General features: G+C 29.8%; 4 protein-coding genes across 4 annotated transcripts; all 4 read left to right on the top strand.

Annotated features, from left to right (window-relative positions):
* Positions 1-9,205: 9,205 nt before the first annotated feature.
* Positions 9,206-10,484, top strand: LOC148575454 (uncharacterized). The gene is made up of 4 exons (XM_088506242.1): positions 9,206-9,355; positions 9,480-9,750; positions 9,845-9,944; positions 10,343-10,484. The coding sequence occupies exons 1-4, from the start codon at positions 9,206-9,208 to the stop codon at positions 10,482-10,484; spliced, it is 663 nt and encodes a 220-aa protein (XP_088362368.1).
* Positions 10,485-16,204: 5,720 nt separating this feature from the next.
* Positions 16,205-16,789, top strand: LOC107627987 (uncharacterized). Its single transcript, XM_016330792.1, has one exon. The coding sequence runs from the start codon at positions 16,205-16,207 to the stop codon at positions 16,787-16,789; it is 585 nt and encodes a 194-aa protein (XP_016186278.1).
* A 2,752-nt stretch (positions 16,790-19,541) lies between these two features.
* On the top strand, positions 19,542-23,959 carry LOC110269329 (uncharacterized). Its single transcript, XM_021117104.1, has 8 exons — positions 19,542-19,701; positions 19,839-19,904; positions 20,005-20,190; positions 20,756-20,812; positions 20,924-21,082; positions 21,372-21,431; positions 22,852-23,290; positions 23,401-23,959. Exons 1-8 carry the CDS (start codon positions 19,542-19,544, stop codon positions 23,957-23,959), a joined length of 1,686 nt encoding a protein of 561 aa, XP_020972763.1.
* A 154-nt stretch (positions 23,960-24,113) lies between these two features.
* On the top strand, positions 24,114-27,847 carry LOC110269328 (uncharacterized). The gene is made up of 4 exons (XM_021117103.1): positions 24,114-24,321; positions 24,596-25,049; positions 25,095-25,813; positions 27,015-27,847. The coding sequence occupies exons 1-4, from the start codon at positions 24,114-24,116 to the stop codon at positions 27,845-27,847; spliced, it is 2,214 nt and encodes a 737-aa protein (XP_020972762.1).

Below are 27,847 nucleotides of genomic sequence, written 5' to 3'. Positions count from 1 at the left end.
TTTAATATTTAAAGTTGTATCCAAGATTTGCCTTTACCCCAATCCAATCACAAATGGTCTTCAATTTTGGAAGATATACAGCGTGAGGTGTTTCACACGTCAGATAATACTCGGAATTTCACAGGGTATATGAGCCGGGTGTGTGTAAGCTTTGAATATTGATTCTTTTATTTCTTGTGATTCTCATATTAATTAAATGGATATGGCTGGTGAGTCAGCAAAATTTGGTTGGAAAAAAATTAAAGTGGTAATAATTAGATACTTAGATTTATCTATTGACCATTGATCTATAGAAAAAAAATATATTATTAAGAATTAGGAAAGTGCATAAAAATAATAAGATAAATTATCTAAATAAAATAAATAAAGTTTAAAATTATAATTTTTTGTATATTATTATACGTATGTGTTTTTTGATATTTTTATATAAATTATTATAGGTTATAGTGATTTAGCATTTAAACGTAATCTAGACGTGATTTATATTATAAAAAGTAGACATCGTTAAAAGGTGTAGTAGTTTTTATATATATATACACACTGCTCTACAATATGAAAATAAAAAATCGAGATACGATGAGTGGCACGGGATAATAATAATAGTGGGTGCTATTTGTGCATAGTAATTGGGAAATGGATAATGTCGGTGTTTGTAGTAATAGTACTAATAGTATGTAGCCATGGAGAGGATTAGAATTCGTGACTTCTAAGGCCTTTACAGCAAAACCTGAAATCGTGAAAGCATGAAATCGAATCTTAGATACTTATTAAAAATAGGTACAAAACAACTCACGAGTTTAAAAATTTGGATTAGGAAATGCCACAGATATGTCAAAATATATATAATTATATATACATATGATGATCAACACATTTTCATTACCAGTAGTGTACTTAAATTTCATATTGTCTTTTCTTCATAATATGAATAGGATAAAACTAAAACTGAGACATTTAAATAACACTAAAAAAGTAAAAATTAAAGAACAGTTCATCCAACATTATGGATGAGTTTTGTAAACACTTATTCTAGCGTTAAAGAGTTTATCACTATCATGACAAACGTGATAGCCCTTTTTTGTTGGGTGAATCTAAACGTAATAATATATAGCTATATATATATATATATATATATATATATATATATATATATATATATATATTAATATTAGTACTAGCTAGTATAATGGGAGCGATAGTGGTAATAATGTTAAAATGATTTTGCTATTTAATTAGTATTATCTTTTTTATATCTAATATTTATTTTCTAGAAAAAAATGTAATAATAATTTTGATAACATGTAGGAATAAAAATGTAGAATCTTTTGAAAAAAAGTAATAATTATATACAAAATAAGAAAATATAGTAAAAAAAAGTTTATGACTACATATAATTTTACATAAAAATAATTACATATTTTTCGTATTAAAATACGAAGAGGGAGTTGTATGTATGTATAGGGTAGTGTATGTTGGAGACAACGTAGGAAACGGATTAAAGCTGACGCGGTCGGTGATAGGCTGTGGCCTGTTTCCTAAACATCCGGAAAAAGACAGCCCATAATGCTAAAAAAGATTTCTGATCCTCTGACACATACAGTAACCTCTTCAATGCATTTTAATGCGATTTAATCCACACCCTACGTCTCCATCTATAATTTCACATGTCATCATGCATGGACTATCAAATAGTCATGCTTAAATAAACAAATGATGTTTTGCTAGACGATTAAAAATCAAAGGATGAGAAATAACTCAAATAATAAGCGATACTGCGATAGGATAATAAATATTCACTACAATATAATAATTCGTGTTTTTTTTTAAAGATAAATTAAGCATATTGTGATTAAATCACACAAGACTATTTTTGTACAAGCATATGTTTATTATGGTTATCGAAACTTTTTCTATTAAAATAGAAACCATGCTATTTTTTATTAAGCATATATTGATTAAATCAAAGCTTACTATTTAAATTTGTGAGAATCTTAGCAAGAGGTTAAAAACAGAGAAAAGTCAGAAAAAAAAGAGAGAATAGGTGAATGTTCATTATGGGTGATTATTAATTGATACAAGTGTGAATTATTATTATTATTAATTCAAAATGTAACTAAGCCTTTAAGTATAATTTCAACGTTCATAAGATCTATCTTCATAAAATAGTTTTTAAATAATATTTTTATATTTTACATATTTTTAATATACATGTTGTATTAATTATAACATATTTTATATAGACTGATTTGATAATTGATATTGTTTTTAAAAGATAGATTGAATAAATCACATTATTAACCAGGTATTTAAAGAGACAAAGAGGCTAAACCTTCTTGCTGTATGAGGACCAAATCAATTTAACCTGCTACCAACCACGAAATCTCCGCAAGGGCATCAATTCAGCATTTTTCACTACTTTAACAAAAGTGATAAAAAGAGATGAAGAGCATCTCATAAAATCAAATATCAACAAAATGAAAGTTTACTAAAAGGAAAAGAAATTGATCCCATTTGTGCGTGGGAAAAGAGAGAACCAATTCTTTATCACATTATTCTTCTTCTCATACAATATTCCCTTAATTTATTAGCGTCCTGCTCTTTCACATTGAGAACTTGTTTGACCGTCATTCTCAAAAAAAAAATTTTTTTAATGATATTTTATAAAAAAAACTTTTATAACAATAAAAGTGATTTTATATTTAAATATCTAATGTAAAAATATATTTTTATCTATCAATTATATTTGAATAAAATAAAATAAAAGTACATGTGAAAAAAACTTTTTTTTAAAAAAATATTTTTTAAAAAAAATGTAAAATTATAATTTTTTAAAAAAGATTTTTTTTATTTTTTTAGTATTTTTAATTTTATTATTAAAAATTTGTCAGACACACTAAAAAATAAAAATAAATTTTAATTGACAAAATTTTTTTTGATCGATCTAATAGTACCTAAACAAACACCAAGTATTTGCCCGTTTAAGGCAAACACTCTTTTTAATTTTAGCGGTTTTAATTAATTGTTTTATTTGCAACTTCTCTTTTATATGTATATATATGTACGACAAAATATTTTTGTTTTCCGTTTGTCTATACATTAATTAGACACTTGGATGTAGACTAATTTAAAAGTTTAGCACTACGAGTCATTAGTAATAATAATTACTCTTAGCTTGTTAACTATAAGAGGTGCATTAGAACATATATAGTTGAGATGTTGAGGAATAAAAGAGAGGTGAAGAGTTACGTATCTAAGCATTTGAAGGACATTACCATATTCAAACGTGGTTGGCTCAAAGTAGGTAAGCACGTATAGGAGCAAATTGTAATGCTATTTGGATAATGTCCTACGTAACCATGTTCTTTTCCATATGGCGCCAACCACACCCAATTCATATACATTTTACTATTACGCCTGTTTCCATGAAAGTGCATGGGTCCCCACTTCACCCTACCAAAGTCATCCGTTTCCCACGTGTTTTTCCAAATTTCCTATGAACTATGAACAATCCCACACAAAACCTAGGAAAGGAATATAGTCATATATCTGCTCCAGCATAATGAAAACAACAATTGAACACCCATTTCAATTGCACAATACTTATTATTTTTGAGCAATTTTCTTATTTTAATATGTTTTTCTATTTGTTTATCAAAAGCACGTTATATATCTATAACAATATATAATACCAATACATAGGATTTGGTGTCCAATTTTCTATTTCTTATTTTAACCCTATTAACATTATTCAAAAATATTGTCTAGTAATTTATTTCACTAACATATTTCACTAACGGTTACAAAAACTCACGCATAACTTCTATTCAATTATTTATTCCCACAATCTCTCTTTTTATTTTTTTTATATTTTTCTGATTCTCCTTTGTCTTATGAACAATTATTCAAAAAGTTGTTATTATATTCTGAGGTATTCATTTAAATAATATTTTATTTAATTTTATGTTAGTCTTTGTTTGTATAGTGTTGTTTTGAGTATGTCTGTGAGTACTGTACTCTTATGGTCTATCTAGTAATTTAGCCTCACTCTAGTTATTCTATTAGAATTTTTTTTGTAATCATAAAAAATATATATCTTTTTTATTTTTTTTAATAATTTCATCAATTCTACTACTTTTTTTTTTTTACCTCTTAGTACGCTATGTTATATTTCTCTTCCTGCCATTATTTTTTTACTTTTAACACCATCGATTTCATCACATCCATCGTTACAAATTTTATTTAATTTTATTGCAGTTACTACATTCACGTATAACTTTCACCTATATTTTTTTTCTCTTTAATTTACTTACCCAATTTGATATTTTTATCGTTCTTCTACCTTTTTAATTTGTCCCCAATATTTCACGTACAAAGATAGTATTCTATCTTTTTTTTCTTACCAAGAAAGAACTAATTTTTTTCATCTTTTATGTATTCTTTATTTTTTTAAATATGTTTGTACCTATTAATGATGAATTGAAAAAGTCTAATATTTTGTTAAATTCATTTTTTTCTCTTTTAAATTACTTCATATGGGGTAATATTATTTTTTATATTTTAAAATTATTAATTATACAAAGTATTATATTTAAAATTTGAGTAATATGAACATTTATTTTTAAATTAAACTAAAATAAATGAATTATATTACAAAAATATAATTTATTTTGATTTCTATAATATCATTTGTTTAGCATATGGCACTGGTTATATGATTAACATATAAAAGATGTAACATATAAATACTTAGTAATAATTAATTACGGTAGGTGAAAAGAAGGTGGAAGGAGAAGAAAAAAAAAACGAGAAAGAATAAAATAATATAATAATGGCGATTAGACAATGACAGGTATGTGTATAGAGAATAATAAGAGAAAGAATAGTGTTTGATATAGTAAGGGGATATAATAAAAATTATAAATTAATAATTTGAAAAAATAATAAAATTAAAGATAATTTAAAAAACTAAATATAAAATTAAAAAAATAAAATATTTTTTAACATTTGAAATTATGTATGAAGATAGAGTGCTTTGAATACAAATTTTTATCTCGGCTTCAAATTAAATACTAATTAAAAATAAATAATTAAACTTAATAACGTTTATAAATAGTTAATTTATAAATAATATTTCTAAGTTTTTATTTTGATTTTGTTACACATAATTTTTAATTGAATAATTTTGAAGGGTTTATATATTTATTTTTATGGTCAGTAAATCTGACCGTTTTTTAAGACTAAAGAAGTTATTGATAAGATGTATGATGAATTACGAAGGATTTTGTTCAGATACACAATTTTTATACTCTCCTATTTTGTTTATTAATTATTTTTATATTTTGATATTTAAAAAAAAAAGAATTTTCATTTATTCTATTTTTTCACTATTTTTAAAAAAATGAAGACCTCTTCATATTTAGATTCATATTTTGTCCTACCATTTAAAAAAGAAGAAGACAAATATAAATATCCATGACATTTAAGTAAAAATTATCTTTTGTAAATAACTAACATGTATTTTGATTTATATATACTCTTTTTGAATCAGAATAATATTATTATCATTATTTTTTGAATTATATTTTGGTTTATAGTAATTTTAATTTTAATAAAATATGATATAAATAAAGTCACATCAATATTAAAATAAAAAAATGCTAATTTAATAAATTTAAAGAGTGAATGATATATTGACAAAAAAATAAAATTAATTTCTTAAAAACAATTGAAAAGCGGCTGAACAGGCATGAAACGTGCCTGTTGAGCCGCTAGTTTCCTTATAAAAAGAGATACAGAAATAAGTATATATCTATATATCTATCATGTCTTATATAATAGTTTATTTTTTTAATTATTGATTTGTTTTTACATGTCCCGAATTAATTAAAGATAAATTTTTTTATGGTATTCATAAATAGGAGATATTGAATTAGTTCATTAGTAAAAATATGGTATTAGAATTTATTCGATTTAATGTTGGACATGATACAAAAAAGATGATTAATCATAAAATATTTTTATAGGTGAAAATTAAAATTTTTTATTACATAGTTAAGAAACCAGGTTAATTAGTTAAGTTAGGCTGTCGCGATCCATTCATTGCTGAATATTTTAAACATCTCTCTAGTCTCCAGAATGGAATTATCAAGCAATAATAATTAGTACTATTGATTAATTGAGTTGTAAAAACTATGAATAATACTAAAACAAGAATAATTTGTGTCGAATTAATTTGATTAAATTTTATTATTACTATTGACACTAAAGTGAAAGCTAATTGATGGCATATCCAAACTCCACGCACTCTGTTTTGAATTCCTGCCACAACATGATGTTGATGATAGAGTTATGATTTAGATTAGAAACTTAATCATCTTTAAAGGAGAGAATGAAGAAGGATATTAAAGGAGCCGCGTCAATTGATAAAGCTCTGGGAAATTAAATGACAACCTTGTGCATGCAAAAGGCCCCAAAAAATCTATGATTAAAGCAACAAAAAAAATGCAAGAACAAATTAAAATAAATACAATACTATTTTTATAAAATGAATATCATAGCAACAAAGTCAAATGTGAATATGCAGTATTCTTATAATTTGGATAACCACTTGTATTGAAAATAATAATAAATCATGATAATTGAAATAATAAATTATGGGCGAGGATAGGTCACGTAACATGGACTAGTAGCTGGAAATTCTGACTCTAATATACATTCACGACCATGTCCCTATTTATAATTAGTTTTTAATTTATTTTTTTCCGTTGACCATTGACTTATGGGGGAAAATAATTAAGGTTCCTTTATCTTAACATGAAAATATTGAGACATAAATATTTGTGATGAGAAAAAGAATATGTCACTACTCACCAGAGATTATTGAAGACAATTCAATAATTTTGAGTTTTGACTCTTTCAAATCCTCCAAAGTACAACTAGCTTAGTTACAATGTCCAAGCGGACACAAGTGATATTGTTTGAGTTATTTAAGCATCATATCTCGGATTCAATTTTTAACATTGTCTCTGCACAATATATTTTAATGTTTTATAACCAGTTCACTTTTGATTAGAGTTTTTATTTTTTAAATTTTTCGTATTTTTTATCACTCTTAAAATTTTGTAAGAAAATAAAAATGATCTCTCCATATATTAATTTATTAAGTTTTCTTTCAATACAGTTAGAATCCCTTTTAACCTTATCCGTTAGGATAAGATTTTAATTATAAATGCCGTTTTATTTTGAATTTGACATCCTCACTCTATGGCTACAAAACGCTGCTTTAAGGGACAAATAGATGCAATTTTCCAAAGGACAATCTCACAATTTGATGATGTATTCCAATGTCGTATGCATGCAAAATTAAATACTATCTTCCAATAGTTCAATCAAAATAATATTCAAACGTTATCACTCTGCCTTACGGTGCTTACTTCTATGTTGTCTTTTCATATTAGAGGGCCGCTGAAGTTACGCATATGTTTCTGGTGTAAATTAATGATCAAATTCATCTCCAAAACATTATTCATTTTTTAAATTAGTCCCTAAAATCTTTTTTAATTCATCCTTCATACCACTTTTTAAACACTCTGTTTTGTTTATTCTCCTCCCCATAATTAATTCACATAACTGAATATCTAATAGTACCACTAGGTGTGAAGATAACTTTATTTTAATACTAGTTATCCACCATAATCATAATATATGCAAAGTTGAGAAATAAATCTTTGGATGTTAACCTCCTTCCACATGGTCTCATCAGCTGGCATATTAATAATTAAACATTTGTTGCGCGGTTTTCAAGGTTTAGTTTGCTGTTGTTTCATAGTATAAAATAAAACCTAAAGTCCGCATGCAAATAATACTAGCTATGGTTGTAGATTTATAGTATTAGAAAGTTTTTAAGTATATCGATATACTGGTATTTCAGTAATTTTTAATCGTTGATTTTAATTATATATATTATATATTTTTTTTATAATTAAGATCAACAATTAAAAATTATTGAAATACTAGTATATTGATATATTTAAAAATTTTTCTATAATATTAGTATTTTCAAATTAAAGTTATTAGTTTAATTTTTTTTAAAAAATGTTACCATATGACATAAAACAGGGGATATAGTATGTATAGCAGAGTACACCATGAGATTTGCTTTAACTATGATTAGTTATTGATTTTATTAGTTTTTTTTTTTCCTTTTACCTTGTTGTCCACTAATTTTCTGTGAAACATGTTCAGGGGATTTTATATGTTGAAATATTCAACCAACTTTGATAAAATATTCAAACATGTTCAGCGGCAAATGATGTATTTTTAGAATATTTGCTGCATAAGACCAGATAATAATAATATATTAAAATTTTAGTTTTAGTTGGCTGATTTCTGCTAGTCCTAATCATGAAATAATTGTATATTATACAATTTAATCTCCTTAACAATTAATTAGATATAAACTGTAACATAAATATTTCTCGTGAATCTGCATGTTTCCCAATCATTATAGGTCATACAAAAAGGAAAAACAAAGAACAATTTTGAATGAGACAACCGTTTGTATGATGGATGACAAGCAGAAATTATATCATTGTAATTATTGAATGATAATGCTAGAAGGACAAAAAAAAAAATCTAAGTTTATTTAGAATTAATAAATATTAAATAAAATAAATTTAAATTACTTTTAGCTAATTTTTTTGTTATCAAATATTTTTGTTATTAAAATGCAGAGAACTAAATGCTGCCTAATTATTCAATTCGTTATTGATTAACAATCTTAGACAGTTAGACAAAAGCACGAATGCACGATGCTGTAAACATTCTCTTTATTTGGTGATAATAAAAATCTTTCATCTGCAAACATTTATTAATATATAATAAGCAACTAGTGTATGTTTCTTTGTTTGATAAGTGTATAACTTCTGTACATGACAAGTGTATAACTACTTAGTTACTAAATAACAGCAAGAGAAAATAAGTAATAGAGTCATGTGTTTGGACAGTAAATATTTTACAAACAAAATGAGTATAACCTATTTAAATTATTCAAAGTAAATATTTTATAAAAGAAAAAAATGGCACATCTACTTTTTTAGGAGACTATTTAAATAGCCAGTCCTACGCCTTGGGTAATAAACATTTTATAAAAGTTATCTCTCTTTATCACTTTCTCTCCATCAACTTCACGCAGAACCTGAAAAAAATGGAAGAGAAATTTGATTTAGTAACTGATGTGAATCCAAAAAAGCTTCAATGGCATTTCAAAGTGTATGTTGTTAGGATATGGGAAGTTCCAAGCAAATACAATGAGAAAGAGATTGGGTCGATTGAAATGATTCTCCAAGATGCAAAGGTATCATTCTCACACTGAAATATGTATTCTTTCTATTTACTATTGATATTTTTATAGTAGTGTGATACATGAACTAGACAAGAGACATTACTTATTTCCACATCTGTTTGTAATGCTAAAACAGGGTGGTAGAATCCATTGCACTATTCTCCGGGGGTTGGTAAAAAAATGGCGTGGTGTCATTCTTGAGTTTCAGATGTACACAATGACTAATTTTATTGTGTTCGACCACAAGTATAAGGAGAAGAATGGTGTGAGTAGGATGGTATTGACATTCTCCCAGAGGACTTTGGTCAATCATGTTAAGAAGCAAAGCTTTCCCCTTGAGGCTTTCTACCTTAAGTCTTATGTAGATCTTCTAACTGCTGACAAATTACCAGATTCTGAAATGTTTGGTGAGTGCCATATATACTTATAGGGTAGATTATGCATTTAAAAAAGTTTGGGTTTATGTTCCACAGAAGCTAATACCATTATTAACAAGTGTAGATTTGATCGGAGAGGTTGTTGGTAAGGAAGATCCTAGGGACTTGATCACTAGCAAAGGGAAGGAGACTAAGCGATTGGTTATCATCCTTCAAGACCTCAAGTATGTATTATATACACATTTAAAGGTTTAAGTTAAAATTGTTTTCTTGACAAGTTATGGTGACAGAACCTTATCCTTGGTTGTGTTATACTCAGAAACAACAGGATCAATTGCATTTTGTTTGGTGAGTTGGTTGACCATCTCCTACCGCACCTTGAAGAGGAGAGAGCTGAACCACTTATTATTGTGCTGTAATATTTTAAGGCAACAAGGTGGAATGGAAAAACATCGATGCAAAGCAACTTTGAAATCTCGAAGGTCCATATTAATCCCGAATTAACAGAAGTCATCCAATTCAAGAGCAAGTTAGTGTTGTAGATCTTCTATATGTTTTGATTTAGGAAAAAGATAAACACTTTAGTGTTATCTAACATTTTTGTGACCATTAATGATTGTAGGTTAAGTAGTCCTGCCGCTTCAAATCCGACCAGGATCAACCAGATGTCATCTCCTAATGCTTGGTCTGCCCTAGATGAGTTAAAACACGGAAGTGTAGCTATCAAGACAATAGAGGAAGCTCTCAATTCCATGGAGGTCTAATGTGGCTAAATTTTACACAATAAATTTTGATACTGATGCATAACACCGTTGTAAATTGATAAAAAAAAAACCAATCCTATTCAAAATCACTGATGACTCATATCCTTTATTGTTTTCACCTCATTGTAGGAAGGTCCCATATGGATATTAGGGACGATTGTATCCATCAATGCGGGAAAGGATGATTGGTTTTACAAATCTTACAGAAGGTGCCCTAAAAAAGTTGAAACCTCCATTGGAAACAGATATGAATGTGGCAAGTGCGGACACACACGGAACAACGGCTCTTAGGTACAAATTAGAGGTAACAGTGCACGATGGAACAGGGAGCATGTCACTACTCCTGTGGGATAGAGAGACCACATAGTTGTGTGGAAAGACAGTGGACAAGATTATTTGTGACAATGTAAGTAAAATCTGAGTTCATAAACTCACATTCCTTTAAAATTACACTTAATTATGTTGTGTATTTAGGAACCAGAACACTGAAATAGTTGTTTTAATCTATGTACTTGGTTAGGGAGTTGGAGAAGATGATTACCCAAAATTGCTAGACAATATGATGGATAAACGAGTGCTATTTAAACTAAATGTGAAGTCTGACAATATAAAGCAGTATGATCCAGTGTACACAGTGATGAAAATTTGTGACGATGAGGATATTATCATGAAAAACATGCCAGAGAGCCTTCCCAATAAATTGGCACCTAATGAAGATGTAATTATCTCAAATTACATGTTCTCACACACATTGTTGTTCTTACTTTGGTGAATCTTTATGTGTTATCTACTTTTTAATAGGGTTTGTCTATTCTTAGGACCATGACTACAACAACTTGGTTGACATTTCGGGCATTGTGGTCAATCTTACGAGTGATACTGATACTCATCTTACTATGGTTAGTTATCTAAACACTTGATAATGTGATTATACCTGCATATGATGAAGAAAATGTGCATTATATTCTGTACGCATATTTTTTAGTGTGGTGGGTCTTTATATAATTTTTTCTATGTGAAGGATTCTGCTGAGGAAAGTGTTTCCAGCCTCAAGTTCAAAACACCAGCTAAGAGAACTACCAGCGGTGTAAAAATTGGCAACATCAATATTAACCTGATTGAGGAGGAAGGACAAAACTCTACTAATAGGCTCAGGAGCAAGGGGACGAAGAAGCTGAAATCTCAGCTTAGTGATTCTGATGTTTAATAAAATTAGACAACTTTGTTAGTAATAGCTAATCTGCCTTTTTGTTATCACATATATCTTAAACACTCTCTATAGAACTGGAATTTCTGTCTAGAATAGAAGTTTGGCGATGAGCAGAGTATGATACTATATATTAGAATTTGTGTTTTGTGAACTATATGCTGTTATCATGCAATTAAATTTGAATTAGTTGATCGACATGATATTTCTTATAATTTAACATTGATATGACATATGAACTAATTGAATATAAAAGAATAGAATCAAATCTAAGTTAGGGTTGGAATAACATCCTACAGTGAATTTAACTAAGTTGAAAAAAAAGTTCAATACAATATCCCAAATGTTAGAAGTTGTGGCATATAGAGCACATCCCATGAAAAAAATATACCCCATAACCAATTGTATTATGACAAGTCTTTAACTTATAAAAATCATGAAATCTGACCTATTATGTGATAGTGTATAATAAAACATCCTCCAATATATATAATTAAACAATTTAAAAAAGGTGTGAACTAAAAATCAAATGCCACAATTGAATAATGCACATTGAGCTAAATTTAATGAATATGTATTTAAGTTATTGATTTGATCTACTATTTGACGGTTAAATGATATGCACTTTAGTTATGAGTTCGCTATAAGTTGATATTTAGTCCCAAAACTTAAAATTTATATTTTTATGTTTGATAAAGATGTAATTGGAGAAGAATAAATAGGATAAAATGGTGAATAAATTAGATGGTGACATTTAAGAGAATTCTTCATAAATTGAATATATCAGAAAAAAAACATAATAGCACTCCCAAATTCCAACCATGAGCTAATTGTTTTAAGTTTTTTTATCTAATTAAAACTAGATAGTCAAAACTCATGGAGTTGGATCTGATTATTAACTGTTGACAACAAGGAAGAAAGTCATGGCAAAACTCACAAATGCTTCTTATTATTAATTGTTTAAGTCTCATGTGGTATTCCAAAACTTAATGACAGTGAATGAATACACTAAGTTGAAAAAAATTGAAATACTATGCATGAAGAGTGTCAAGTCCAATTATTGTTGAGAGAGAAAATAAAGTACGCATGATCACATTGTCAATATTGGATGTAGTGCAAAATCTGAACAATTTAGCAAAAAACGTGTCAAATCTAATTGTTTGGGACAGAAGAAATAAAGTAATCTGCTCAGATTATCAATGTTGGAGATAAGTATGCCTAAATAGTGAAGAAAGTTATTAACATGATACTATAATACTATAATGGAGGCTACATTGTCAAAGCCTTGATGAAATAAAAAGTAATTTAGCCATGTCATACTAATGATACTATGAGTAATAATTCAAAATTTAGAACAGGATGCTAATGTTCTATGCTGCATAAGGTGATCTTAAAGCAGTTTTGAAGAAATTAGGATACAAATAAGCTCATGTGTACCAAATCTAATTTTCCATCCAGTTTGGGCTACACCTCACTAATACATCTATCAAGAAACGAGCTTAACAGGGGGTTTTATCAAAAGTAGGCATTTAAGGTCCTACCATTATATAAATTTGTAGTTTTATTGGTCATGAAGTCTTATGCTACACACTCACCATGCTAAAGGTTCTAACTCATCACAAGTAATGAATTAAGAAAATCATTGGTGTCTGAACTAAACAAATCATGAATTCTTATTTTATACCCTACATTCAGAGTCTAGGTACAACACCAAACCAGGCTCTATTTGTATGCTGTTCAGACTCACAGAAGAAATTTCTCCAAACTAGCAATCAGTCAATGCTTTCACAAGGTTTAAGGTTTTTAAGAAATGTCATATATATCATATTACTAGTAATAAGTCAGAATTTATATAAGACTACATCATGAGTGGTCAGAATTGTGTGGCTTAGTGATGCAGAAGGTGATATTAAACCAGTTTTCAAGAAACTAGGATAAAAATAACATTGTGGATACTAAAACCATTTTTTTATGAAGTCTTGGTTAGACTTGACTAATATAGGAAGCAAGAAATAGTGTTAACAATGGGCATTTGTGATTTTTAATGTCTGGTGGAGGATTTTATCAAAACTAGGTGATTATAACCAATATAATTTTGGTGGATGTAGTTATATTGGTCAGCAAGTATTATGCTAAACACTCAACGTGAAAATTATTGTGCTCCTCTTACCCAAATTTACTTGGTTTTTTTGAATGATGAGTGTCCCCAAATAAATAGTTTCAAACTAAAATACAAACATATAAAAAAGATATAATGAAAAAAATCAAGAACAATAATTCAACAAAATTTCACATAGTTTTGGTAAAGCACTTTATAAAAAATAGATTTTTAAAGAGTAAAGATTATAAATTGAAGAAGATTTTCATGTCCCAACAAAGATATCAAAATATTTTGACAAATGAAACAAGTTGCATGATGAGTGTTCAGTCAGGTTCTTATTCATGGTAAAAGATTTCATGAAAAAGCATTATTTGATATTACTTCTTTAAAAGAATGGAGAAAGATTTCTATGTTTCCAACAAAGATATCAAATTAACTTCACAAATAAGTACTCTGATCAAATGGTCAATATTCATAGAACATATGTATGATAATAAGAAGGGATTCAGAGTCTACATATAATGCCAATTTAAGCTCTATCTGTATGGTGTTCAGACTGACAAAAGAAATTTCTCCAAACTAGCTATCAGTCAATACTTTAACAAGGTTTGAGGTTTTTAAGGGATGCCAGACATATCATATTACCAGTAATAATTCAAATTTTAGACCAGGTTGCATAAGTAGTGGTCAGAATTGTGTGGCTCAATGTTGCAGAAGGTGATATTAAACCAATTTTCAAGAAACTAGGATAAAGATAACATTATGGATGCTAAAACTATTTTTTAAGAAGTTTGGGTTAGATCTTACTAATATGGGAATAAAGTGCTCTGATCACATTGTCAATATTGGAGGGACACATATGATAATAATTAAGAAATTCATACTATAGGCGAAACACTAACCGAGGCTCTATCTATATGGTGTTCTGCCTGATAGAAGAAATTTCTTCAAAACAGCCATCACTCAATGCTTCCATGAATTTAGAATCAACTAAGGGATAGTATACAAAGATAGAGAGATTAATAAGTCAGAAAGTAGAGCAGGATGCATAAGGACTGATCAGTATAGGTGATGCCTGATGCTGCAGAACTTGATCTGCAAGCAATTTTCAAGAAACTATGATAAAGTCAAGCTGGTGAATACTGAACCTGATTTTCATATAGTTTGGGTATGTCCTCACTAATAAATATAAATTAATAGAGTAACCTGCTGAATTCATGATTCCTAAATATAAACTAAGAAAAATTACTAACAAAATTGTTTCAAAATTTTGTCAAAAATATCATCTCAATTCCTGAATATAATTTTTTTAGTAGGCCTAAACTAAGCAGAAGCAGTGGCACAAACCAAGCAAAGTACTAAATAATTCATTATGTTGATGTGTATAGTTGAATATAGTTATTAAATCCAAAATATTGATAGGATGTTTTATGATTCATGGTGACATATTTTTTCTAGCATTGGTAAAGCATTAGAGAGAATAACTTTAGTTGAATAAAAAATTAGAATAGGAAAAAATTTTCAACAAGTCAAAGAAAGTTAGAAAGACAAGAACCTTTTATTAATAGTTTATAAAATATATACGACATATTTATATTAGAAAAATACAATGAGCCTCCCTAAAAGATTATCATTAGGGTGGGAGTCTCGAGTATTTCTTAAGTGAAGTTGGAATGATAACCTTTGTTTCCCTACAAACAAAATATATACTCAAAGAGTCTACAAAAGGAGATGCAGTTATCAAGGTTATCATATTGGTGTTAAACAATAAAATTATTTATTATTTTTCTCGATCCCAGACGATGCAATTTAAAAGCAAAGAATTAATGCCTTTGGAATTACTATAGTTGTGAAAGTGGATATTTTGACTAATAAATGCTAATAAAGTATAAGTGAATACACATTTTTGTATTACAACAATAGTTTTTGCCAGCACATGGGGGATTATACTAAATAAGTTAAAAAGAAGTGTCATCGATTTTCGAACCAAATAAAAAGGAACACACATTCATTACTTTTAGTAAGATTCAATAAATAAGTTATTTGAATATATATATATATAGAAAATAATAGATGTATTGTTTATGAAGCTTATTTTAACAAAGTGCAAAAACTGACCAAGAAGTTATACAATTCAGGAAACTTTGGAAACTGTGATGAAAGGCAGGTAGGTGAGAGAAAAAAATATTATGCAGAAAAATCAAATAAACTATGTATTATAAAAAAAAATCTTTGTCAAAACTATATCATGTGTGACTTAGGGAATGCGTTAACAAGAATATTTTATTATATTGTGGTGATATAAAAAAATGAGTACTTCACAAACTATTGCTCATTAACTCACCCCTTTCAAATGTGAACACACACATCGGCTATTCCCTGATTAATCACCACCAAAAACACATCGCAAACATGGATAGTATCAAAGCACCAACAACCCAACCATTACCTAATAACATGTCAACCAGAATTTTAAGCTGTTTGTCTACAATGGAAGGCACAACAACGAAGAAAGCACAACTACCTTATCTCGGTCAGGACATACTTTTGAAGATATTTACTAAGAGTGATCCAAAGACGGTGGGAAAATGTAGATGCTTAAACAAGACGTGGAATGGTAGGCTATCTACTCCAATGTTTGCCAAGCAGAATTGGTTCGAGAACAAAGACAAGAATAGGAATGTAATTATTGGAGTTGGTCTTCCATCTATGGAAGAAAATTCCATATGGTTTACAAGAACCAATGTCGATTGTCCTCAGCAGATCCCTCTAAACATTCCGGTTGTAATAAATCAATTCGGTTGGTACTCGATTATTGGTTCTTGCCACGGTGTGCTCTGTATACGGTTCTCTCAAAAAGGATTGGATTCCAATCTCCTAATTTGGAATCCATTAATTCAACAATTCCATACTGTTTCTGATGAGGCAAGGCAGCACTGTTGCCATGTAGTTTCTCTTTATGCATTTGGGTTCCTAAACCATTCAATGGAATATTGAATTGTTCATGTATATAAGAAACACTACTCAGATACTAACATGTCATGGAGTCTCTATACTTCAAATGACAACGATTGGACTCATTCTGGGATTGCTCAGACCCAGGTTCAGAAACTGGGTCCCAAGTCAATTGTGGTTGATGGATTTGTATATTGGATTGGATGGAATGGTCTTAACTGCACTGATCCTTCAGTGATAGCAGTGTTCTCACTGCAGCAACGGGTGTTCTATCAAACCGAAATCCCAGTTGAGGCAAAGTCGATGGACCATGCACTCACACTCTTTTACGACGGTGTTGGATTTATATCAACTGAGAAAGTTGGATATAACAAAACCGTGTTAGTATGGTCTATTAAGAGAGATTCCCAAAATCAGCTTTGGTGGGAAAAGAAGCTTAGGGTTTCAGGTCTTGGCATTCCTTACAATCCCACCATGTTCCTTGAGAAGGACATCATTTCGATTATGGAATTTAGGACAAGGTTTGCAAATGATGCTAAAAAGATAGAACTCTTGCTTTCAAAACTGAGGAGCCACTTTGTAAGGAGGGAGCATTTATTACACCGGAGCTGGGAGGATCATGTGTTTGTAAACTCAGTCACGCTTCACGCGGACAGTCTTTATATGGTGTGATGATTTATCAAGGTGGAGTAGTTAAATAGTATGTTGATTGTGTTGTAGTCTCTAGATCTTAAGTTGTTAGTTTATGGTTCAGTGCATAGATTCATGGTTTACATTAATGTCTTTAGAGTCATTAGGCATTAGTTGTTAGTAAAGCCAGATGGGTATCCCCATTGTATGGAGTGTGTCTTTAGTTGTCTTATGTTGTGTAAGTGTTAGAGTTGTATGTTCCTTTCTAATTTGTTGTAAAGTTCATTCAAATGTCTGTAAGTTTATTAGTACTAAGCTACTTTGTTTTATGTTATTGTTATTTCTCATTTTTAAATCAAGTATCTCATGTGTGGATCGATCTATCTATTACAAAGTTTAACAAGTAATATGGAATTAGAGATTATCCACTCATATTTAAACTATTATTCCACAACTAATTTTAACATATTATGCAGAAATTGGTAGTAGAAATAATAGAGGTTCAAAGTTACACATGATAGTTTCATCTTAAAATAAACATCAACCTCATGTATCCGACTTTCAATAGGTGGTCCTTAAAAAAAAAGAATGTGACATATAAAAATAAGTGCATTATATAATAAATATGTATATGATGTATCCTACTTGCATTAGGGTGTATTTATGTATCATTCTTTCAATCCCTGTATATGCAAATTGTTTCGATAAGAAAAAAAGTAGAAACCAATTTAAAAATGCCAATAACCCATAACAATATTATATATATTTTCAAATTAACAGTATAAAATATACACTTCACAAGACAAGAGAATCCACTAAATGAATATTTTCAACCATTCATAGAATAGGGTGAAAAAATTGCATAGATATTTGCATTGAAAAACTTTAATTAACTATGTTTAATTCAAAACTTTTGTACTTAAATGGCAGAATGACTTGATTTAGAAATTAATCAAACAAAGTGTTAATCTACATAATTGGTTCCTATGAAATAATTGTTGGCATTCACTCAGCACTTAGACTTAGTTTGGTAAAGCTTTTACTTTTCAAAAGTAACTTATAAAAGCTAATTTTTAAAAGATGGCTTTTTAAAAGTTGTAGCATTTATGTTTGGTAAATCAAATTAAAAATGGCTTTCAATAACCACAATCAACAACAATTGTGTTTGGTAAAATAGCTTTTAAAATTTAAAAATACTATAATAGACATATATACAAGTATTAAATTTGATTTATAACATATGAGGTTATATTAGACTTTTAAAATTTGAAAAGTACAAGCCAATTTTAAAAAGCTCTATCTTAGGTGCTTTCAAAAGTATCCGGATCTTTTAAAAGCTCCAAGCACAAGCACATGGTCTTTTTATATAATAAGCAAACACAAAAAGAAAAGCTTGAGCTTTTAAAAAACATAAACACCTCTTCGAAAAGCTTTACCAAACTAAGCTTTAATCATGTCAATCAAAACAAGTGTTCCACTTTAAATGGAGTAAGAATCAATTACGGATGGATAAGAATAGGATCAAATTTATCATTTTATACTATATATTATATAATAAAGATGTTTTTAGTTGACAAAGTCCTGTAAAATATTTTTTATTATAAGCAGTCTTTATCACAAGATAAATCAAATACCAAGGTCACATAAATCAAAATTCCACCGAAGCATAGTTAGGTCAGGCTTACTTACCAAAACATCCCACAAGAGGGTTAATATGGTTAAAGCATAGATAAGTGTAAGGCATTTTATCTAGGTTGGTTTTCATTCTATTCTCAGCATTCACAATGAGCTCATAAAGAAAGATCTTGAAAGTCATAAATGATATTAGAATCTTACTCCAACATCAACACATAAGCAAGGATGCAAATGCAAGAAGTATTATGCAATGCTAAATAAGTTACGTGGTTAACGCTTTCAGGTATTTATTTTACTTATTCTTCATAGCTTATTAGCAATGCTAAATATAATAATTTGAAAAAATTATATAATTTCTCTAATTTAAAGATCAACAAATTCTTATAGTTTTGTAGTATAGAAGGTGTTGCACAAGAAAGCAAACAAAACTCACTCACTTTTGTTTTCTTTGGTGTGTTTGAATATTTTCATATGGTAGAATCCTAATGCTAGAATGATATTGAAACAGTGGGAATGACAAGCATTTCAAATGGATAACAACACTCCATTGATAGCTAGAAATAGAAGAAAGGGTATTATAGATGAAAAGAAGAAGAAATTTCAAACTTCTAGGAGGGATGGGGAGAATGAAACAATGCAAACCAGTCCGCTAAATCATATCAGTCTAAACACATGGTCACCTAGACGAGGTAAATTAATGACTATTAATAAAGTTTTCATTTAGTAGCTTGGAATATATCAATCTATTTTTGTGAGGCAGTATATGGAAAAGTAATTTATTTAAACTACTTAATTAGTATTTTTTGGTGCTATTATTCAAATGAAGGAAGTTCCAGCGTATTAAAAAACAAACGAAAAGCTGATACATGTATCAAAGATTTCAAGATGCAAGGTTAGTATCATGCGCAAGTTATTAAGAATACTACTACAGATTATATGTTAACAATAAGGGCAGTCTTAATACTGAAATCTGATTGTAATTATTTTTTTAGGCACAAAGAAAAACTTAAAATCGACTCAATCAATAATATTGGGTGAAAATAAGGAAAATCAGCAAGTTTCTGGGAGTATGCTTTTTAAACCATCAATCACAACTTCTTCACCACCATTGTTAACAACAGTTGGATCATTACAACTTTTGGCCCTGAATAGACCACCTGTAATGAGTAATTCTAAAGGTATGCACACACTAAGCTTTAATGTTTGGTTCATTTTTTAGGATTGGTAATCTTGCTGAAGTTTTTAAGTTTCTTATATAAACAACTTCGCATCTGACAATGTCCTAACAAAGATCACGGACATAGAGTACAGTGAACTGTATTTAAAGAATAAACCAACCATCCAATTGTCTTATAGAAGCAATTAGTCATTGGATTATGTATAGTTAATTCAAAAGCATAGGAAGATCCAACAATGGGTTCGCCAAAATACACCATGGCTAGAGTAAAAGCAATAGTCTTAGATGACAGTTATTTATAAACTCTATTCACATCTATCAGTTTGAAAGAGTATGATTTTTTGAGTATTTGAAAATTTCTTTGATTCAGCCACAAGAATGAATAGAAGAGAAAGAGCTATTAAGCTTGCTGGCATAAGGTAACCATCTAATAAACTCACTCAATCAGGTTCGGGATAAAAAGTAGTGCTACTAAATCATATGGATCACAAATTTATTTAGACAAATTCCAAGTTTGTGCCTTAATATGGTTTTACAACACGCTGATTTTTGTTTTTTAAATTTAGAGACAACATCTACTCTTATGTCAAATAGGCCACTTCAACTGCAAGATAAACTACTAGGTATATCAAAATTTCACTCTGTTAACTATTTTTTAGTTAATTTGATCAAGACAATATGAATAGTGATCTTACAAAGAAAATGAAAGGTTGGTAATATGTATTTTCTTGCAGCCTCTCGCGATAGAGTATTCAATGCAATTACACACGTAAGAAACACTATCTCTGAAACAACCACCATAGCAAACGGGAGCCTCCAGAATGACATGCCAAACACTCATGATTGTGACAATATAAAGGTTAACTCATCAAACAAGAAAGTTGATAGAAGAGGTAAGTACATGTTATTCTAAATCAGTTTCTATACTTATAAATTCAAAAATATTAGGCTTTAGTGTAATTAAACTAATTTCCAAATTATATATATAGTTGGTAAATTGACCAATTATTTCCTTGGAAATTATAAAGGTGATGTAGACCAAATGGAAAAAAATAGAAGAGACAGGATTGTGCTTTTAGGCAGTACAAGAAAAAGTCACAACACAACAAACAAACAAGGTACAAATCTTTAGTCGTTAGGCTTCATATGTTGACTTTGGATCTGATTTCTTTATTATTGCAGTCGGTAGACCTCGGACCAAGAACTTAACCGATGCAAGTTGTCCCGCATTTCAAAATGAAGGTATTATTTGAAAATTACTTTAGATAAATATATTATAAGTTAGCCGATTATCTCAGTCACCAGTGACGGATCCAAAACTATTTAGTAGTGAAAACAAAATATCTATAACATGATAATAATTTTATAACTATATTTTATTATTATAAAATTTAATTAATCTTCTAGCTATTTAACTAATAAATTAAAGGTTTAATTACTCTGTTGGTCCCTATAATTTTGCAAAATTTTTAATTAGGTCCCTATACTTTTTTTCCTTTTAATTGGGTCCCTGCACTAATTTTTTTTTCAATTAGATCCCTCTTGGTAGTAATTGGCTTAATTGTATAAGGACCTAACTAAAAAAAAAATTAGTGTAGGGACTCAAATAAAAGGAAAAAAAAAGTGTAGGGACTCAATTGAAATAAAAATTTGGCGCAGAGACCCAATTAAAAGAAAAAAAGTATAGGGATTTAATTAAAAATTTCACAAAACTATAAGGACCAACAGAGTAATTAAACATAAATTAAAACACTTATATAGTAATTTAAATAATAACATATAACTTAGAATTTTATTCTTTCAAATTTGATATTTTACAAAGATTGAATAATTCTTTCATTGTTAACACAAATAAATGTTTCATTTTTATATACATCACTAAATAATCATTTAAAATTCATGTCTTATAAGATTACAAAATTAACTCTTTATAATATTCATAATTAATTTTTTTTAATTGATGTCGTTATTACTAACAAAACTAGAACTAACTTCAAAAGAAGAAACATTTATAGATATCCGTATATTTGGATCTTACTTTTTATTTTAACTATTCTTTGTTGTTAGTTAATATTACTATATTTCAAAATTCAAATAACTAATGGATCTTATTATTCAATAATATTTAACCATGTAATAAAAAAATATAACAATATAATTATAAAATAAAATGAAAATAATTGAATGAATTAAAAATATAAAAAATAAAAATAAATCTTTATTGAATCAAAAAAATTAAAAAATGAAGTTAAGGAATTTTATTAGGAGACAGAGAGTCAAGAACGAACAGCAAAAAAAGAAAATTAGAAATTTAGAAAGCATAAAAGAATTATGCTTTTAGTACTTAAATTTAAAATACTGCCTTAATTTTTAATTATCTTTTTATTATTATTATTTAATTATTTTTATAATCAATATGATATTTTTATAAATAGTGAGATCTTTTTTCTGTACATTATAGAAACGAGATAAATTTAAAAGAATATAATGGGGTTAAATTTATTTATTGAGTGGGGCAAATAAATTTTTGTCCCATATACTACATGTAACTCTATAAAATTTTAATGGGAGCACTTGCCCCCACACTCCCCAACGTAGATCCATCTCTGTCAGTCACATTCATTATTATACATTGGATTTTTGGTGATGTATTTAATTGCAGAGTATTGGCACATGGAAAATACAAGCCATGAATGCGAGTATTGCCATGCATTGTTTTGGTATGACGAAAGGATACAAAAGCACTACAACACAAATGATCCAAAATATACATTGTGCTGTAGGGGAGGTCAAGTTGAGATTCCTCACCTACAAGAAGCCCCAAAAATGTTGTATGATTTGTTGTTTGGTAATGACACTAGAAGCAAACACTTTCAGAACAACATTAGGACCTACAATAGCATGTTTCAATTCACCTCACTAGGTGCTAAGATTGACCGAATGGTTGCAAAGGGTAAAGGTCCACGCACGTTCATTCTATATGGGGAAAACTATCATTTAATGGGAAGCCTCATACCACAAGAAGGGGATCACGCCAAATTTGCACAGCTATATGTCTTTGACACGCACAATGAGATTGAAAATCACATTTCAGCAATAAGGTATGAATCTTTGGAATAAAATGATTTTGTTGGAGATGCTTTTAGTTTATACTTTACATTTTTAGGGGAAAAATCAAAATTACATGTCAAATTATATGGGTGTCTTGCAGCAGAGAAAACACTGAGAAAGTTCACAAAGACATTGTTAGAGATTTGAAGATCATGTTGGATCAACACAATGTGTTGGTAAAAGCATTTCGTATGGCTGGCCAAAAGATTAACGGTGATGCCACATCATCAGTGAAGCTTAGATTGTTGGGAAAGCGGGGAAACGATGGTAGAAGGTATAACCTACCATCAACAAACGAGGTGGCAGCATTGATTGTGGGTGACTTTGATCTTGAAAAAACAGATAGGGATATTGTTGTTGAGACTCGAAGTGGAAGACTTCAGAGAATAAATCAGCTTAATCCTTCCTACTTAGGATTGCAGTATCCTTTGTTGTTTCCTTATGGGGAGGACGGTTTCAAGGAGCATATACCTCTTAACAAAAGACGTACTAACTCGACCAAGGGCCACGAAGATGTAACGATGAAGGACTTTTTTGCATTTAGGATACAGGAAAGGTTAGCTGATGGTTCTCCATTGCTATATTCAAGAAGATTATTCCAACAATTTCTGGTGGATGGATATTCTATGGTTAAGTCTGCTAGACTAACATACATTTGATTAGACCAGGACAAATTTAGGTGTGAGATGTACAAGGGAATAAGTGAAGCTGTATTGATGGGTGAAACAACACCTTCATCAAGGGAAACATATCATACTTCCGTCATCTTTCACTGGAGGGCCAAGATATATGATACAGAACTATCAAGATGCCATGGCAATTTGTAGGGTTGTTGGATACCCAGACCTCTTCTTAACATTTACTTGCAATCCTGAGTGGCCTGAGCTTGAGGATTTTCTAAAGAATAGGGATCTAAATGCTGAAGACCGTCCTGATATGGTATGTCGAGCCTTTAAGGTCAAATTGGATCATCTAATCCAAGACATCAGAAAGAACGATATATTTGGAAGGGTCGTTGCAGGTAAAATTATTTGTAATCTAAAATATATTTTGATGTTTACTTAAGGGTTGTAGTGTCTTATTTCCCTCGATACAATGTGACATGGTTTTTAATTTTAATTATTTATGGTCAACTCAACTACTCACCTTGAGAAAATTGCATAAGAATTATATTACGCACAAAATTTGGACCGGGGGCCGATGGATAATCTAAAAACCACATGCTCTTTCACTCTATCAAATTACTTCATACTTTCATGGTTATTCTGTGAACTAAATTTGTTTAATTGTTTCAGTTGTCTATACTATCGAATTCCAGAAGCGTGGTCTACCCCATGCACACATCTTGGTCTTTTTACATCAAGATGACAAGTATCCAACTGCAGATGATATTGATCAAATCATAAGTGCTAAAATACTAGATAAGGACAGAGATCCACTATACTATGAAGCTGTAGAAAAATATATGATGCACGGTCCATGTGGGAGCATCAAGAAAGACTCACCGTGCATGGAGAATGGGAAGTGCATTAGACACTTTCCTAAGAAATTCGTCAATAACACTACTATTGACGAGGATGGATATCCTGTTTACAGGAGAAGAGATGATGGAAAGACAATTAGCAAATGTGAGGTTGAACTTGACAATCGTTATGTTGTCCCACACAATAGGAAGCTTCTTTTGAGATATGGGGCACACATTAACGTTGAATGGTGTAACCAATCAAGATCAATCAAGTATTTATTCAAGTATGTTAATAAATAAAACGATCGAGTAACTGCTTTGTTTTACAGCAGTGGCACAGCCGATGCAGAGAATGATGAGTGTGATGAAGTTAGCATGTATTATGACTGTAGATATATATCTCCATGTGAAGCAGCTTGGAGAATATTTGGGTACGGAATCCACTTTAGAGACCTTTCTGTGGTACGTTTGGGGTTCCACTTGCCAGGTGAGCAACCTGTTGTTTTTCAAGATCATGAAAATCTAGAAGATGTTGTTAAGAAGTATTCTGTGAAGGAATCTATGTTTCTTGGATGGTTCGAGGCAAACAAGAAGTACGGTGAGGCTCGAAGTTTGACATATTCAGAATTCCCATCCAAGTTTGTGTGGAAGCCACTACCAAGGAAATGGTTCCCACGTAAGTCTCATTTAGTTATTGGACGGATATTCTTTGTGCCGCCAGGATCAGGAGAAATATACTATCTTCGATTACTCCTAAATTTTGTGAGAGGCCCAACCAGCTATGAGGATATTAGAACTATTAATGGTATTCTATACCCTACATTTGGAGATGCATGTTATGCACAAGGTATTCTAGATGATGACAAGGAATATATCGATGCTATTGAGGAAGCAAGTATCTGGGGGTCGGGTCAATATCTCAGGAAACTATTTGCAACACTGTTATTTTCAAACACCATAACTAGACCGGAACATGTATGGAAAAACACATGGAAATTACTTTCGGATGATATCCTACATAAACAAAGGAGGATACTTGACAATCAAGGTAATTACTGACTACCACAAACTTTATTAGTTTATTGGTTTGTTTTCTTTGATATTATGAAAAAATTTAGTGTTTTTGGTACAATGGTTTAATATTAGTTTTCGCATCTAATGAAATTTATAATTAACACCATATAAAGGATTAGTATAATGACTCAATCTAGGTGATGTTCTAAACTAAATTTGGTAACATTCAAATATAGGTTTTATTATTTAAGGTAAAATTTTGTTTATGACCATATCTGTACTAAAATGAATAGAAAGTGACATTATTCCCATTAACAGGTGTCTCCCTTAAAAGCATGTCAAATTCATTATAGCATTCAAAAAATGTCGTGTAGTTTTATAAAGAAGCATGTGTTTTTTTCATACCTTTTGTTAGTGTAACTGCAGAATTATACGATGTTACTTCCTTCTCAATACCCATCATTGATTGCATCACTTTAGTAAGAAAATTGTATCATTTCCATTGTTGCGATCAGATTTGCTGTATAAGAATAGATTTAGCAAAATATCAGCTATAGAACACGGATTATAGGCACATGACACACTGAATTGAGGTAATAGCATGTTGGTCAAATACAAGCTAATTAGCATGGAGTAAACCAATTTTTATTCTACGACTCTGTATTATGTGTCCAAGTTTGCAATCGATATATATTTTCAAAAACTTATATTGATATATAAGTGTGGATGAGAACACTACTATCTAATTTGAATCACATGGAAAAAAATTATTATTATATACATCTATATAAAATAGTCGTTGATTGGTTACACTGATGCATGAAGTATCGCTTTGGAACTAGGGTGGGATGGTACACTAATATAATAGTATGAATATAGTTAGCCTCATAATTTCAAATGATTCATAACTAATACATATATTCATAGCAATTCCACATATATGAATTAGACTTATATATAAGGTATGTTTTTCAGTATAAGATTGCTATATGTTTGATTTTTTATATCTCAGTATATGTAGATTTTAAACCCACATTAAACCAATTAGAATTACCATGGGAGCACAGGTATTCAAATCTTTAGTTTTTACATGGCCATATATGTAATAAGTAATTTTACATTCTTATCAATTGCCTTTTTATATTTGTTATTTATTAAAAATTAAAATTTGAATATTAAATTTGATATTTAACATTTATATGTGTGACTAATGAAATTTTATTTTAATACCTCAGATTTACATATGACAGAGACAGAAATAAGAGACTTGACTCTTATTGAAATTGAGAACTTATTAAAGGGATGCAATAAGAGCCAAAGAGACATCCTTTCTATGCCATTCCCTAACATGGACATGTGTTATCAACAATTGATGTCCAATGGTGTCAATAGGCTTATTTGTGACGAGCTTCGTTATGATAGGCGAAAATTGGTAGTGGAACATGCATATTTATTACAAAAGCTAATAGATGAGCAGAAGAGAGTGTACAAACAAATATTAGCAGCTGTCAATAGTGGTGATGGTGGTGTGTTTTTTCTATATGGATATGGCGGTACAGGGAAGATATTTGTTTGGAAAACATTAGCTGCTGCAATTAGATCTAAAGGTCAAATTGTCTTGATGGTTGCTTCGAGTGGGATAGCATCTCTCTTGCTCCCTGGTGGAAGGATAGCACACTCGCGTTTTGCAATCCCTATTAACCTTGACGAGTTTTCAACATGTAACATTAATCAGAACAGCCCTTTGGCAGAGTTGATAATTCGATGTAAGCTTATTATATGGGACGAAGTTCCAATGGTCAACAGACTTTGTATTGAAGCACTTGATAGAACAATGAGAGACATCTTAAGGTTCAAGAATGCTAATAGTCTTCAACAACCTTTTGAAGGCAAGACTGTTGTATTTGGCGGGGATTTTCGACAAATACTACATGTCATACCCAAGGGCAGCAGGCAAGATATTGTCAATGCAATAATCAATTCTTCATATATTTGGGATAGTTGCAAGTTGTTGTCACTAACACAGAACATGCGGTTGCGGGCGGACACTCTTGATGAAAGAAAATGA

Source organism: Arachis ipaensis, chromosome B2, assembly GCF_059453495.1.
Source record: "Arachis ipaensis isolate K30076 ecotype BB chromosome B2, ASM5945349v1, whole genome shotgun sequence".
NCBI lineage: Eukaryota > Viridiplantae > Streptophyta > Magnoliopsida > Fabales > Fabaceae > Arachis > Arachis ipaensis.
The sequence above is the reverse complement of the archived record's forward strand: the minus strand, read 5'-3'. Positions and strand labels throughout refer to the sequence as shown.